This window comes from Anoplopoma fimbria, chromosome 17 (genome assembly GCF_027596085.1).
Source record: "Anoplopoma fimbria isolate UVic2021 breed Golden Eagle Sablefish chromosome 17, Afim_UVic_2022, whole genome shotgun sequence".
Classification (NCBI taxonomy): domain Eukaryota; kingdom Metazoa; phylum Chordata; class Actinopteri; order Perciformes; family Anoplopomatidae; genus Anoplopoma; species Anoplopoma fimbria.
In genome coordinates this window covers 27,743,132-27,759,283 of record NC_072465.1, presented here as the reverse complement: position 1 = coordinate 27,759,283, position 16,152 = coordinate 27,743,132, and the positions used below count along the sequence as shown (strand labels likewise).

The window sequence follows — 16,152 nt, the reverse complement described above, 5'->3', positions numbered from 1 at the left end:
TTGTCTGTCTCTGAACCTCTGTCTCTCTCTGTCTGTCTACCTGTCTCTGTCCTGTCTGTCATTCATTACACGTCCCTCTTTCTGTCTGTCTCTGTCTGTTTGTTCTTCTGTCCTCTGTCAATTTATCTACCTGTCTCTGTCTCTGTCCCTCTGTCTGTCTGTCTGTCCTGTCTGTCTTTTCTCTGTCTGTCCTGTCTATATGTCTGTCTCTCTCTGTCCCACAAGTTCAGATTGAGTGAGGCGACTGTTGTTTATGTTGGCTCATGTTGACAGTTTTTCAGTTATAGTGTCTGTTTATGGTAAACTGAGGAAGAGTCCCTCCTGTTAAACTGGAACTGACGTTTCCCTCCTGACCCTGAATGCAGCAGCAGCCGGTGACTTCAAGTTCAGAGTTTTGACTTTCAGAGTGACCTGACTGTGTTAGCATACCTGTGTGTGTGTGTGTGTGTGTTTGAAGCTGAAGCTGAAGCTCATTCACCTGGACTCACCTGTGCAGGTAAGACGCCTTCAATTCAGACATAAAACCAGGCTGATGAACGTTAGAGACGCCTTGAACTTTTCGAACATTAAGTTCACTGGTGCTGGTGCCTCAGGTGGATTGGGTTTACTGGTATCCAATCTGGACTGGGTTTAATGGTACTTCAGCTGGACTGGGTTGAATTGTATTTTAGCTGGACTGGGTTTACTGGTGTCTCAGCTGGTCTGGTTTTAATGGTGCATTATCTGGACTGGGTTTAATGGTGTCTCAGCTAGACTGGGTTTACTAGTGTCTAAGCTGTACTGGTTTAATGCTATCTCAGCTGGACTGGGTTTAATGGTATCCAAGGTGAATGTGTATTATGGAGCCACTACTGGTCTGGGTTAACTGGTGCCTCAGCTAGAATGGTTTTACTGGTGTCTCAGCTAGACTGGGTTTAATGATGCCTGAGCTTGACTGGGTTTAACTGGTTTCTCAGCTGGACTGGCTTTAATGGTGCCTCAGCTGGATTGGGTTTACTGGTGCCTCGGCTGGACTGGGTTTACTTGTCTCAGGGTGTAAACAAATATACATTTTGACCTAATGATGGCGTTATTGATAAAGGTATACATCCAATAGTTGTCAAGCTATTTCGCTGAAGGACAAAAATGTGAACCTGCTGGCGCTTGAGGCGCAATATGTATCTCTGTCTGGGTAACATGATTTCTGAATAAAATTGAATATGAATCCATTAATCCGTTTTTGAGATATATTTCAGTCTGAATCAAAGTGGTTGAAAGCAGTTGAAGTGTGAGTCTGCATATGTAGGGTGAAAGCAGTTGAAGTTACGTTTGGTGAGAGATGGTGGTTTTGGCCGAAATGTTTACAACCACCAACCAATCAATGATGACTCAGCTGATCCCAAAGACATGACGTCATCAGAGGCCCCGTTCGGACCTCTAGGTCTCTTAGTCACTACCCAGCTCTATATGAAAATAAACGAAAAAGACGCAGTGAAGCACTGGAGTTACCCTTTAACCTTACAGAAAAAACGTGTTTACTTATTAAACTGTATAACTCTCTGTCTGTCTGTCTGTCTGTCTTTTTTACCTGTCTATCTGTCCTTCAGGTGAGCAGTGATTGAAGCCATGGACCAATCACTGTCCAGTGGGCGGAGTCATGTGAGCGTGCTCAGTTGTTTCCCGCCCTCTGTGGGCAGAGACATTGCTGTTGCTGTGGTGAAGCCCCTGAGAGCTGGCCTGGGAAACCCTGACACCCGCAGCCTTCTGCGCACAGACAGACAGGTGTGTGTGTGTCTGTGTGTGTGTGTGTGTGTGTGTGTGACCTCTATGGAAACGTAAATACACACTCAGGTGTTGATATGTAATCATGTTAGGTGTTGGATGAACAATTGAAGTTGAGTGTAGAAATCATTTCCTTGGTCTCAACTACCAGCTGCAGTCTGCACACATGTATGCATGTGTTTAAAAGGTGCAAGAGTTTTAGTTTTTTACTTTTCTGTTAGAAACATGATTTGCCTCACTTTATCCTCCTGGCTTTGTTTTGAGCTATTCTTTGTACCATGTGGTTAGATCCTATATCATGGCCGATGGATGAAAAAACAATGATTGGTTAAGTTTGTTTTTTCAGGTGAAGTGGACGATGGAGGTGTTGTGTTACGGTTTGACCCTCCCATTGGACGGTGACACCGTCAAACACTGTGTAGACGTCTACACTGATTGGCTGATGGCCCTGGTTTCCCAAAGAGACTCCATCCCTCCTCCAATCAGCAGAGAGCCCAACCAGTACACCCAGAAGATCCTCCGACACCTGTACAGCCTGTTCCTGTCCAGGTAGACTGTCACACCTGGACTGAACCTCTGATAGACAGCTCAACACTTATCCCAGACCATAACTCCTGTATTCTAATGATGAACCCCTGACCTTCTAATGACCAGATCATTTATGACAAGTTCTACTGAAACTGATTTGAAGGCCCAGGTGGAATAAGTGGTGCATTAGGAGGTTCCAGTGGAGTTTTAGAGGTCCAATGATACATTAGGAGCTTCCAGTGGTTCATTAGGAGGTTCCAGTGGTGCATTAGAAGGTTTCAGGTGTCCTTGAGGAGGTTCCAGTGGAGTATTAGAGCTCCAATAACCAGATAATCTATGACAAGGTCCACTTAATTAATTGATTTTGGAGGTCTGAGTGGTAATTTAAGAGATGCTTGAGTGATTCTAGCTGTCTTTTAGGGGATTAGGATTGTCATGGTGTCCTGTAGATGGCTGTATTGGCCTTTTTGGAGTTCTAGTGGCTCAGCTTTTGGTCGTCAGTTTATGTGACTTTGTTCTATGCATCACTTAGTAACTCTAATATTGGAGAAGAGGGTTCTACAGGAGGAATCCAAGAGTCTGGAAATATCCCACAGTGGGTAAAAACTAAACCTGCTGTTCCACCACTGCTTCGTGTTTCTCTGTCAGTTTTTATGACATATCAGGACTTGTAGGTGAGGCAGAGTTTCTCAGGTCGACCCTGTGTCACCTGCTGTCCCATAATTCCATCCACCCATTGAAAGTCAATCGTGTTGAACTTCTTCAACACTATTGACTATCACTATATTCCCCCAAGGTCGGACCATGCCAGTCTGGCGTTCCTGTCTCTCTGTCAGCAGGTGTTGTGTGCAGTTCATTCGTTGGCCAGAGACAGTGCTGTGATGAGCAGAGACACCTGGGAGACTCTGCTGAACTTCCTGCTCTGCATCAACCACACCATGCTGGCTACAGGTGAGCCTGTGACCCCGCCCATTTGTCGCCTCACCTGTCCGTCTCTCACGCACCTATGTCTCTCTGCTAGACATGTCTTTATCTCTCACCTGTCTCTGTCTCTCTCTGATCAGCTATCTGATCTTTCTGTCTCAGAATCACTTTTATTGAGCAAATACTTGTGCACATACAAGGAGTTATTATTGCAATCCCTGATGTACTTACACAGAAATATAAATAACCACTAGGGACATGGACAAAAAAGTTGAACAAATACAGTAAAGTTAAAGAATAGACAGGACTGTTATTTACACAAGCAGTGAAAGAAATAGGTGTATATATAAAAAGCACCAATGACCAACAAGAAAGTAGGAAATTAAATGTATATATCAAGTCAAGTGTTGTAAACAATAAATAGGTCAAAGAAAATAAATGAGTCAATAAACATGAACTGGGTGATTATGTACAGTATGTATAAGTTAAGATGTACACTTTATTTGTCCAGCTGATCACCCGTCTCTGTCTCTGCAGGCGGTGTGTCAGAGCATCTGTCTCACCTGTCGATGGAGGTGCTGTTCGAGGTTTGGTTGCTGTCTTGCTCTCGGTGTTTTCCGTCTCGCTCTCTGTGGCAGATGGGCCAACAGACGTTGAGCAGCTGCAGACATCAGCTCGCAGTGGTGGAGCAGTGGAGCCGAGTCATAGCCGCCCTGACCTCCAGGTTTACAAACACACAAACAAACACACAAACTCTGGGATAAAAGGATGACTTCCTGTAGTTCAGTGCATTATCTCATTGCATTGTTTATATTTGTGTTGTTCAGGTTGTTGCTGTTGACCCACGGTCCGTCCTTCCCTCACTTTATAGTCCCAGATGAAGACGCTGCTCTGATCCCTGCCGACATGAACGAACACAGAATCCCTCAGACGTGGTTCAGGTTCCTGCACCTGCTCAGGTAACACCAGGCGGCGACCTCCAGGTTCTAAAAAGTGAGGTAAATGCTGAAATGTCTTCTTTCACTTGGCCAGCAGGGGACGACTCCTCTGGTTGCAAAAAGAAGTCAGATTGTATAGAAGTCTATGAGAAAATGACTCTACTTCTCTCTTGATTTATTCCCTCAGTAAACATTGTAAACATGAGTTTATGGTCTCAATCTCTAGTTTCAAGTCTTCTTCAATACAGCATGATGTTCATTTAGTAAATGATGCTCCATTTAGAGTCAAACAGACCATAAAGCAGGGGATGCTTTAGGGCGGGGCTACTGTGATTGACAGGTTGCTACCAGAGCCGTATACTGTGTCTCTATGTCCCTCTGCCAAACAACAACACAAGTAATATTACTATAAAATATTACTCCGTCATATATTCCCTTCTCCAGTTACTCCGTCCTTTAAATGTGCCAACTTCAGTAAATGTCCTTTCAGTAACCCGGTGGATCTCATTCGCCACGTGGTTAGTTCGACTCCTTCCTCCCATGAAGAACCATCAAGAGGAGAAAATCAGTTGCCAAACATCTTCTTCAGAGCCATGAGAGGAGTCGGCACGCTGGTCGACGCCTTCCTGGGTACGCTGACCTCTGACCTCCACCTAACCTCTAACCCCTTGACCAGTCAGTTAGTTACTCACTAAGATGTCTGTAAACATCATCTTACTGTCTCATCAGGAGTCGTCTTCACAGAGTGCTCAGAGCAATAAGCTTTACTAGTGTCTTGGACTACCATTCATTTGAAAGCATCATATGAAAATGACATTTCACAATAATGTGCTATTTCTTTTATTGGCATTAAGATGTAAAATGCGGGAAATAGTATTTGCATATGTATTAATTTAGACTTTCTGACTTCGTGTCCCCTTCTATTCTGATACCAAACTTATGTCCCAAATCATCAGCTTATATATTTCCTTCCTTTCAAGTATTCACTGGTTTCACTTCATCTCCATGAAAATCAACTTGTAAACCTTAAAACCAGAGAGAAAATCCATCACTGTCAACATTTAATCACATTTATGTTGTGATATTTTCATTCAAACTGTTCTGTGGTTTACTCACTCAAAGAATGATGATGAGCTAGAGGAAGAAACGGATTATAATTTAATATAACATCCTAACTTTTGACTGTAACTTGTGTTTCTGCAGGTGTGACTGTAGTCACCAAAGAACCATCAGAGCTTCTGCATAACACTGGTATACACACATAGCATCTATAAACTGGTATACACATTCTATTCACTGGTATACACACATTATATACACTGGTATACACACATTATATACACAGGTATACACACATTACATCTATAAACTGGTACACACATATTCACTGGTATACACACATTATATACACTGGTATACACACATTATATACACTGGTATACACACAATATATACACTGGTATACACACAATATATACACTGGTATACACACATTACATGTATAAAGTGTTGTACACACATTACATGTATACACTGGTGTACACATTAAATATATTCACTGATATTCACATATTGTATATATACACTGATATACACATTATATATGTGTATACACACTGGTATACACACATTATACTATATATAGATGCATCTTGTTTTGTTGTTTCTGCTGTTTTTGCTGCCATTGTTGCTGTTCTTGTTATTTATTTCGTTGCTGTGTTTCTCCAGGACTTACATCAAGGATCCATTTCAGAGACCGGTTGCCTTCTCTCGGTAATTCAGATTAACCTAAACTGATCAGGTCAATGTGATAATCAATGTAGAGTCCTCTGACAGCCGAACAAGAACCAACCAGAACCAGACCTGGCCTTGTCTCTGTTGTACTCATGGGGCAAAATGTCTGAATTAAATTTTATTGATAACTTTGAACAAAACTGAACCTTCAGTCTTACCTGACATTTGGTTTTCATTTTAAAAACGTTTGTTTTCCACCTCGTCTCCTCTCAGGTGTTGCTGTTACCAGGAGCCCGTTCAGAGACCGCCACCCTTCTCACGGTAAGCCCCGCCTACTTGCCTCCCTATCCAGATTTGATTGGTGGTTTTGATCCGTAGAAACAGAGAACACCTGTTCTCTGGTGTCCTCAGGTATCTCTCGACCTCGTTCTGGCAGTGCCCCACCCATCCCGGTGAACATACTGAGCGTGCCCATTTCTCCTCCCACCACCACGTCCCCCCCTCCACACAACAAACAACTAAAACCTGTGAATGTTTCCAAGGCAACGAGCAAACCCCTTGCGGTACGACGTGTTTGTTTTGGTAATTTTGATATTTCCTGGAAACTCTGTAAAATATTCTCTTTTTTCCCTACATGTTTCTTTACATAACGTTTTACCTGTCTTGGCACCTTACATTTTACCTTTTTTGGCACCTAACTTTTTACCTGCTTGGGTACATGACTCTTTTTCTGTCCGATCCAGGCGCATGCCTTTTTACCTGTCTGGGTACATGACTATTTACCTGTCTGGGCACATGACTATTTACCTGTCTGGGAACATGACTATTTACCTGTCTGGGTACATGACTATTTACCTGTCTGGGTACATGACTTTTTACTCGCTTGGGTACATGACTCTTTTTCTGTCCTGGCGCCTGTCTGTTTACCTGTCCAGGTACACTTCTTGTCTTTGTATGTTTTAACCATATTACTTATGGAGCTTCTTTCCTCTCTCCTTTCAGGCATCTTCCCCCCCACATCACTGGAAGTCGTCCTCCCCTCCTTCCCTCTCCCACCAACCTCTGTGCTCCTCCCCCAGACCCTCCCCGTCCCCACTCAGGTGTAACGTGGACTCCCTCCTCCACCTGTTCGGCGACTGGCTCTTTGATGCTGCTCTAATCAACAGAGACTCTGGTCTGCCCGGTCAGTACTTTAAATACACACACTGAACAAAGTACAACACATACTGCAGCACTACACGTATCACAGAAATGACAGGTTCTTCATCCACTGTAGTGTTACTGTCACCATCCACATGATAGACTCTTTTTGTGTCTTCTCCAGCTGGTCACAGTGATGTCACTGCGATGTCAGCGAGGTGGACGGCTGGTAGAGCCGAGGCCTGCGGGACGCTCTGCAGGATCTTCAGCTGTAAGAAAACTGCAGAGGACATCCTGTCCGTCTACCTGTCCAGGTACATCTGTCTTTACCTGTCCAGGTATATGTCTCAATACCTGTCCAGGTACACGTCTTTATACCCGTCTTGGTAAATGTCTGAGTACCTGCCAGGTACACATGTCTTAACCTGTACAGGTACATGTATCTTTACCTGGCCAGGTACATTTTGCAATACCTGTCCAGGTATATTACCTGTCGAGTTAAAGGTCTCTCTACCTGTCCGGATGAATGTCTCTCAACCTGTCCAGGTACATGTCTCAATACCAGTCTAGGTATATATGTCTTTACCTGGGTACTTGTCCAGGTATATGTCTCAATACCTGTCCAGGTATATGTCTCAATACCTGTCCAGGTATATGTCTCAATACCTGTCCAGGTATGTGTAACTGTACCTGGAAACTTGTCCAGGTACATGTTTGTCCAGCTGTACAGATACAGTACATGTTTGTGTACCTGTCCAGGTGGAGTCCTCTCTGTACTACTATATAATCTGCTGACAGTTGTTGTTCTATCTATTTGGTTTGTCCCTAGTTTATGATACACTTCATCACATTTAAAATGTGTGTGTGTTTTCCCCTCCTCTGTCAAACCTTCAGGTTCTACCTGGTTCTCCTTCAGGGTCTGCAGGTGTCGGAGGAGGTGTGTCCTCCCGTTCTGGCCTCCATCCTGCTGAACTCCACTTGTCTGTTCTGCTGTGACCTCAGAGGAGTCAACCTGCTGCTTCCTTCCTTCATCTCAGCCGTGGAGAAAGTGCTGCTGGACAGGTACAAGTACTGCAAATACTACAGTCCCTTTGAATACTAGTGTCACTACTGTAGACACTGCTTCTATTAATACTTCAGAACAGTTCTACTCCTGTTGGCCTCACAGCCTGATCAGGTCTAATGAGGCTTGGTGAGTCTCACCTGGGACAGGTGACTCTGGACTGCAGAGATTTATAGTCTCTCGGTTCTGGAGAGGAACTTGCTTTATATACTGCTGGGTAGTTTGATCTATGATATGTTTCTTGTACAGAGAGCTGTTGAGGTATAAGAGTTTTGTGAGTCCGGTGGATTTGAGGCGAGCCTCCATCCTGGTCCTGCTGACTGTGCTGCCCCTCCCTCTGCAGTTTGGATCTGTCCGATCAGAGGTAAGCTTCTATCCACCCTGTTAAACACCTACACACACACACACACACACACACACACACACACACACACACACACACACACACACACACACACACATACACACACCTGTTCAAACCTGACCCTGGGCCTCACAGGTGACGCAAGAACATCCAATAATGACCACAGAGACAGTAACAGTCAGCTATGTGTGTGTGTGGATTCAGGTGTTACTGGACAGGCGCTTCAATGGTGATGATGTCACAGGAGGTAACTTCCTGTCCCTGAAGCCCCGCCTCATCGGTGTTCTGATTGGAGCTCTGCAGACAGAGACAGACACCTCCAACACACAGATAATACTCGGTCAGTTACAGATCCTGATCCTGATCCTGATCCTGATCCTTCTTTCATTCATTCATTCATTTATTCATTCATTTATTCATTCATTGTACTTACTGTTTTTATTCTGTTGGACTCTATTGTTCCCAATTCTGTTTAACTTAATTGTTTTATTCTTGTGTATGCTACTGTTTTCGTTTTGTCGGACTTTACTGTTTTATTCTGGCATTCTCTACTTTTCTTATTCTATCTTACTTGATTGTTTTTTTCTGGTGGACTCTACTGTTTTTCCACAGTCAGAGCTCAGTGTGAATGATTTCTGTTTTGTGTAGCGGCCATGTTGAACCTGGTTCAGGACTCGGCTCTGTCAATGGCTGCAGTACAATTCAGCAGGTGAGTCCACTCACGTCTGCTGACATCTACTGAAACTCTACTGACACTCAGGACAGATGAACATCATTAGATAACAGCAAAAAATCTAACTATCCTTAATGTTTAAGATCACTCTTTACGTTGACGATTAACCTTTTTATTCTGCCTATTTTGTGGGAACATCCATGAAATGAAATCTCTATATGTCATATTGCAAATTTTGGTTTATGTCTTAATATTACACATTTTCTAAATGATCTTTACTGCACAATATTTTTGGTGTCTTTCACATAGTCTTGTTGTAAGATTTTTCACATGTCAGGGTACATTGTGTGGTGTTTATGGGATGCCTGGACTTATCCTTTTGATAATATTTGTGACTTAATGATTTATAATCAGCCTGCAGGTGGTGCCAACAGGACTTTACACTGTTGTTGTTGGTTTTCTTTTATTATTAGAAAAATTTAAACTCTTCATCTACTTTTGTTTCTAGGAAACAGAGTCCCAGCAAGGTGGAGCCAGTAGACCCAGATGGACCAGGGGAACCAGTGGACCCAGTGCAAACAGATGGACCAGAGGAACTGGTAGTTATTTTGATGATTGGATTTGAATTAAGTTTTAATGAATTCTATAACATTGACCGTCATGTGATGGAAATCTAAGAGAAACTGTGTGTGTGTGTGTGTGTGTGTGTGTGTGTGTGTGTGTGTGTGTGTGTGTGTGTGTGTGTGTGTGTGTGTGTGTGTGTGTGTGTGTGTGTGTGTGTGTGTGTGTGTGTGTGTGTGTGTGTGTGTGTGTTGTGTTGCTATGGTAACCAGCCATCCAGTTAGACACAGCAGAGATCCTGTGGGTTCAGTTTGTGCGTCTGCTGACTCAGCGATTGACGGCACAGTGGAGGACCGACTCAGCAGTTTGTCTCTCTGCACTGGAAGTACTGGGAGGACTGGCTAAGGTGGACACACACACACACACACACACACACACACACACACAGACCCAAAACTAGATAGTTTTAGACTAAATATAACTACTAGACTACATATAACTGTGACCCTCTGCCGTCATCCTGTAGGTGGAGGTGAGTGTGGAGGAGAGTGAGAGGAGGCAGGTGATCACCTCAATCTGTTGTTACATCGTGTTTCAGTGCAGTCGTCCTCCTCCGCTTCACTCCAGAGATCTGCACTCCATCATCGTCGCTGCTTTCCACTGTCTGAACGTCTGGTTAACTCAACACCCCGCCATGCTCGACCACCAGGTAACTAAGCAACAGGTACCAAACAATCTTTGTCTTAGACTGCAGGTGGTTCAACTCACACCACTTAACAATGCAGTGTACCATACACTTATTCTCAGCATCCTTCACCTCGACTAGTTGGAGAACTTGAGCCTGGAGTTGTAGCTGAAGTCGGAGGTGTAGAGAGTGAAATGGTGGTTGTTGTGTGTGTTTGTGTTTTGTGACCTCTATACTAATGTAGTAATGGTGTTTTCAGGAGTGTTTGTTGGAGGTCCTGGAGATAGTGGAACTGGGAATCTCAGGCAGTAAGTCCAGACAGGAAGAGGAAGTGAAGTGTAAAGAGGAGAAAGAACTGAACCCGGCCTCTCTGAGGGTGAAGGAGGCCGCAGAGGCCACGCTGAGCTGGTGAGCAAAACAAACACACATGTACAGGTATTAGATGTTTCTTATCAGAAGGAATACCTGACAGTTTTTGATCTCCACTACCTTAATCACTTGAGTAACCAGAGCAGAGTTCACATCCTTGACCTATTGGAGCCATTTTGTGTTAGTTACAAAGTACATTTTCACAAATTGCTGAATTATAAAAAAAATATTTTTAGAGTGGGACATTGGCACAGTCTTTGATTTCACGTTGGCATGAAGTATGAGCTGAAATGAAGGCAGAAATATCTGTGAAGTGAACCGAGTTTAATCTGTTGTTAATTATCTGTAGTTGCCATGCGCACATGTTACAGAAAAATTAAGTCAGATCAGATTCTGTTTTCTGCCTATTTTAAAATAAGGCAGAATCTGTTGGTGGCCCAACTCAACCAGTTTCTGCAGAGCTTAGCACAAATCTGATCTTTACTCATATCTCAGTGTTATGCAGGTTTCGGGGGCCTTCCCATTCCTCGGAGGCCTGCTGGGTGAGGACGCTCTGATTGGCTGCTCCACTTTGAGTGACAGCAGTATGAAGAAATTCAGATATTTGGTGGTGGACCGATCAGTCATCTTGGCCATGCTGGAACAACCACAGAGACCTGAACAGGGTCAGTCCTGATACCCTGATCTTGAACCAGATATATAAAGAAACATAGACCCTCATATAGCTGGAACACGATGAAACCTAAAAGCTTGCTGACCTTTCACCTTTTTTTCTACATAAGTCCAAGATCAAATTAACCTCTAAATTACATCAGATCCAAAAGTATTTACCAGCATTTGACGAGAAAAAAATTGAGAGATGTAGATTCGTCTCACTGCTGTTTTGTTTCTTGATGTTATTTTTTGATTGATTTTCTGTTGATCAACTAATCAATCAGTCAACTAATCCTTTCAGATATAAAGACAACAATCCTAATGTTTTGAATGGTGTGTGCAGCGCCATGTCCGTCACTCACAGTGCTGATCAGAGGACCATCAGGAGGTCACACCTGGACTCTACAGCTTCACCTGCAACCCAGAGAGGGAAGAACAGAAACACAGGTGACAACTTCCATCAATGACCAAATACAATAAAATACATCATTATGACAATTTATAATGATTCAGCTTGTAAACATAGTGTTTCATATGCTTGAGATCAGTATTCTATCCTTTCTATCTTTTGATTGACTGCAGCAAACTCAAATCCCAGAACAGCGCGGTGCAGCCCAGGAGGATGCTGGGATAAGATGTGGTGTCAAACATCAGCTGTTTCCTGAACACATTGACAGAGTTGCTTTCGTTAAAGCAGATCTAAGTATTCCAACTCTGCAGGAGACTGTTACTGAGGAGGTACGTACCTCGTCCAACCCAGATCCAAATTGTTCATTCTACCTTTATTTCTTTACCTGTTTGTATCACCAGTGGTGTTCCTCAGGGATCAATTTAAGGTCCTCTGCTTTTCACTTACTTGTCATGCTGATATTAAAAACTGGATGTCATATTACTTCCGAAAGCTACATTAAAGTCAGACAGGTGTTTCTACATGGGAGTTAGCACCTGCTCAGGTGTGGGTAAGTTACCGGTCAGGTATAAACTCCTCCTCTTCCTCCTCTGACAGATGCAGCACCAACTGGAGCGTCTTCAAGCAGCGTTGCAGAGGCAGCGACATGTCGAAGCTCGGCCGCAAGTAAGCGGACGCTCGGTTGTCATGAACACCTGCAGGCCGCCGCCTCCTATTACCAACTTCCAGACAGCGAGACTCTTCCTGTCCCACCTTGGCCTGCTGACACCTGAGACCTTGAAGGTACCAAGGACATGACGGAGATAAATTCTTTGATACTTTTACACCTGTCTGCTGTCTCACCCATCTGTCTCTCTATTCTCCCTCTCTCTTGTCCTCTGTAGAGTCCAGGTACCAGCGGTGTCCCAGCTCAGCTGGTGTCTCTGGACTCGTCACTTCCAGGTTTCTCTGAGGATCTGAGACGTCTGGACCAACTGCCGTCCAGAAACTGTGACTCCGCCTTCATCTTCTACATGAGAGCAGGACAGAGGACAGCTGCTGAGGTCATACACACATCTGTCTGTGTTTATCGTTGGATTATTTCTCATTTGTTAGGAAATGTAGTTGTGGCTCTACCTCTAGTTTGTTGTACTGAGAACAGGGTCTCCCTCCGTTGGCAGCCAGCTCTGTCTATTCCGACCCTTCTTTATTGTTTGGCTGTGAGTCTTTTTGCTCTGGTTGGAGAATTTGCTAATGTGAAGTCCCTTTTTAGGGTCGGATAAAATTTTAATTTACTCTGTGTTGTAGTAATTTCCTTCCAATATGTGATATAGTTTCCTTTTTGTTGGTTGAAGATTTGGTTTGGTTTGATTGGGTTGGTGTTGGGGTCCAACACAAGACATTGTCAGGTGTTGTGGTCCACCAAAGTGGTGTTTGAGCGCTATATGTGAACTGGTCAAGGACGCGAAACGAAAGACTCGCCGCTGCAATCACAGACACATTCCAGATATCTAGCATGCTAAATATCTGGACATCTTGGGGGTCTGTCAGAGAGAGAATCTCGATTACAAGACAGCAAGTTGTGGAACAGTGCAGCACTTTGAAAGTTGTCTAGAGAGAATTTGGTTTAACCCGTCTGTCTCTTTGTAGATTCTGAAGAATGTGGAGTCCAGCTGCAGCGTCCAGTCTCACTTCCTGGACTTCCTGTGGTCTCTGGGTCGGCCAATGGAGGTGGGACGACGACAGGGGGGCGGGTTCAACACTAACAGTTCAGGTCAGTGCTCTGATTGGTCACTTCTAAGCAACAGGACACTGTCAGGGGTCAGAGGTTACATGAGGTCACTCTGTTCTCATTGATCCATAATTGGTTGATTTGTGTTTTTCAGAATTCCCTGCTGTGCTAGGTGACAGTGGAGGAGGCGTGTTTAATGGAGAGAGGTTTGTCCTGATGTACACCGACGCTCTGACAGAGATCACCTTCATCATACCCTCATCATCACACAGTGAGTGTCTGATGATCTAAGTACTGAGGTCAGTTATCTCTTAAGTGTTGACCAATTAATGAGAGGTGTGACCATATAAGGAGAGGTGTGATCATATAACCATTTAAGGAAAGGTGGTACTATATCAGGAGAGGTGGTACCATATAAGAAAACATATGACCATTTAAGGAAAGGTGTGAAAGATGTAACCATATAAGGTGAGATGCTACCATATAAGGAAACATGTATCCATATAAGGAGAGGTGTGTCCATATAAGGAGAAGTGTAACCATTTAAGGAAAGATGGTACTATATTAGGAGAGGTGGTACCATATAAGAATATGTGTGACCATATAAGGAGAGGTGTGACAGGTGTGACCATATAAGGAGAGGTAAGATGCTACCATATAAGGAGAGGTATGATGATATAAGGAGAGGTGACCATATAAGGAGAAGTGTAACCATTTAAGAAAAGGTGGTACTATATAAAGAAAGATGCTAACATATATAAGGAGAAGTGTGACAGGTGTGACCATATAAGGAGAGGTGTTACTATATAAAGAAAGATGCTAACATAAAGAGAGGTGTGACCATATAAGGAGGAGTATAACCACTTCAGGAAAAGTGATACTCTATAAGAAAATATATATGGAGAGGTGTCAGAGGTGTGAACATATGTAAGGAGAGGTTGTACCACAAGGAGAGGTAAGACCATACAAAAAGAGGTGTGACCATATAAGGAAAGGTGGTTCCATATCAGGATAAGTGTGACCATATGAAAATAAGATATTTACTTATTAAATCCTTGTTTTTGTTTTTATTTAAGTGCCTGATTTGTCGAAGAGTCCCGAGGAGGCGGAAACTCCAACTAGGGTGCCATCAAACCCTCAGAGTCCTTTTGATCCCAGCAAAGACTCCAGCCCTAAGCCAAGTGTATGTGCCTTCAAAATAAAAGCTTTTTTCACATATCTTTCAATCAGTCATTCTCTGAACTGTCTGTCTTTCTCTCTGTTTGTCTGTCTTTGTCCAGAGTTCTCCGGTTGAAGACATGAAGTCTTCTCGTTTTGAGCTGTCGTCTGTTGGCTCTGAATCTAAACTCCTGATAGTCTGGGTCGAACGCTTCGAGGATATCGGTAACTAACTTCATATTAACAGCTTATTTACTAACAAACATTTTATTGATATTATACTAATAGTATTATTGAATGTACCCAGCCAGATGAGATCAGTTGTTTGGTATCCCCACTGGGAATATTTTACGTAGAGCTGTTGTTGTGTTTCAGAGAGTTTCCCTCTATCGGACCTTCTGTCAGGGACGAAGACAGAAACACCGACCAGGTAAAACACACAAATACACAGTCACAAACGGCTTCGGACTTATTAGTAACGAAACTGTCTTTCTCTCTGTCCATTGTTAGTGTGTCAAACGTCCAGCTGATCTTCGTACATCCCCTGAAAACTGGACTCTACCGGATTTGTTTCCATGGAAACATCACCAGCAAGTTCAGTTTGGTGGTCCCATTGGTCAACGGGAGTGTCGTCAGCAAGAGGTCTTTGGGTACGTCTGATCCATAAGCTTAGATTTCCATTACTTTTCCTACAGCTGATAATGATCTGGATAATTTAATAATATTAATAAACATAAATAAATAACAGTTTGTCTTGTCACTTTGGTTTTCAACCCGTCTTCATTGTGGAACAAATACCTTACATAATACATCTTTCATTTATGAAAAATGACTTGAGACTTGACCTCGTTTCTTTCTCTGTCTCCAAGGTTTCCTGGTCAGAGAGACGGTGATCAACTGTTGCCATCGGCGACGGCTGGAGAGCGACTCCTCCCCCCCGTCCCATGTCAGAAGAAAGCACATGATCAATGACATCATCCTTCGTTATCGCAAGCGCTGCTCTGAGCCTGCCTTTTACGCCGCCCTGTTCCAGGACCCCTGAACCCCCATGACCTTTAACCTCCCTGACCAACCAGCTCCTCTGTTACCAAGCCAACCTGATGTTTTAATTTGTGTGTCACCTGAGAGGTTCAATAAACTTTGTGGAAGCCTCTGTGGTCTCTGTGTGTCGTCAGCATATCTCACAGTCTGATTGGTCCTCTGGTGTGATGTCATCAATTCTATTCAAAGGGGCTTTAAAATACAAACAGCCCCAAGTCACACGTTAAGAAAACTGAACATATATCTGCCATACATTTGATTAAGCCAATTACAGCCTCCTCCTCATCCTCCTGTTTCTTATTATCTCCTCCTGCCTCTCCTCCCGTTGTCACGGTTACCGCATCCAGAACATCCAGTTACCGTGGTGATGGGCAGAGATGATGATCTTCCTCCCTGCTCTGTTTCTTTTAAATGACTGATGATCTGATTTTTTTTTTTT

At 43.5% G+C, this 16,152-nt stretch overlaps 1 protein-coding gene across 1 annotated transcript; it reads left to right on the top strand.

Annotated features, from left to right (window-relative positions):
- The first annotated feature begins 428 nt into the window (after positions 1–428).
- On the top strand, positions 429–15,817 carry LOC129105588 (ral GTPase-activating protein subunit beta-like). The gene is given in 33 exon segments (XM_054616704.1): positions 429–496; positions 1,587–1,761; positions 2,108–2,310; positions 3,086–3,240; positions 3,751–3,937; positions 4,041–4,172; positions 4,642–4,781; positions 5,355–5,402; positions 5,880–5,924; positions 6,159–6,206; positions 6,297–6,448; positions 6,888–7,068; positions 7,210–7,339; positions 7,920–8,087; positions 8,338–8,452; positions 8,657–8,792; positions 9,101–9,175; positions 9,653–9,697; positions 9,971–10,092; positions 10,213–10,395; positions 10,631–10,779; positions 11,236–11,405; positions 11,738–11,841; positions 11,977–12,132; positions 12,401–12,586; positions 12,688–12,846; positions 13,433–13,556; positions 13,669–13,785; positions 14,591–14,697; positions 14,795–14,897; positions 15,048–15,102; positions 15,183–15,322; positions 15,542–15,817. Coding segments are annotated over 32 exon segments (4,164 nt in total). The 5' UTR covers positions 429–496; positions 1,587–1,605; the 3' UTR covers positions 15,715–15,817.
- Positions 15,818–16,152: the final 335 nt, after the last annotated feature.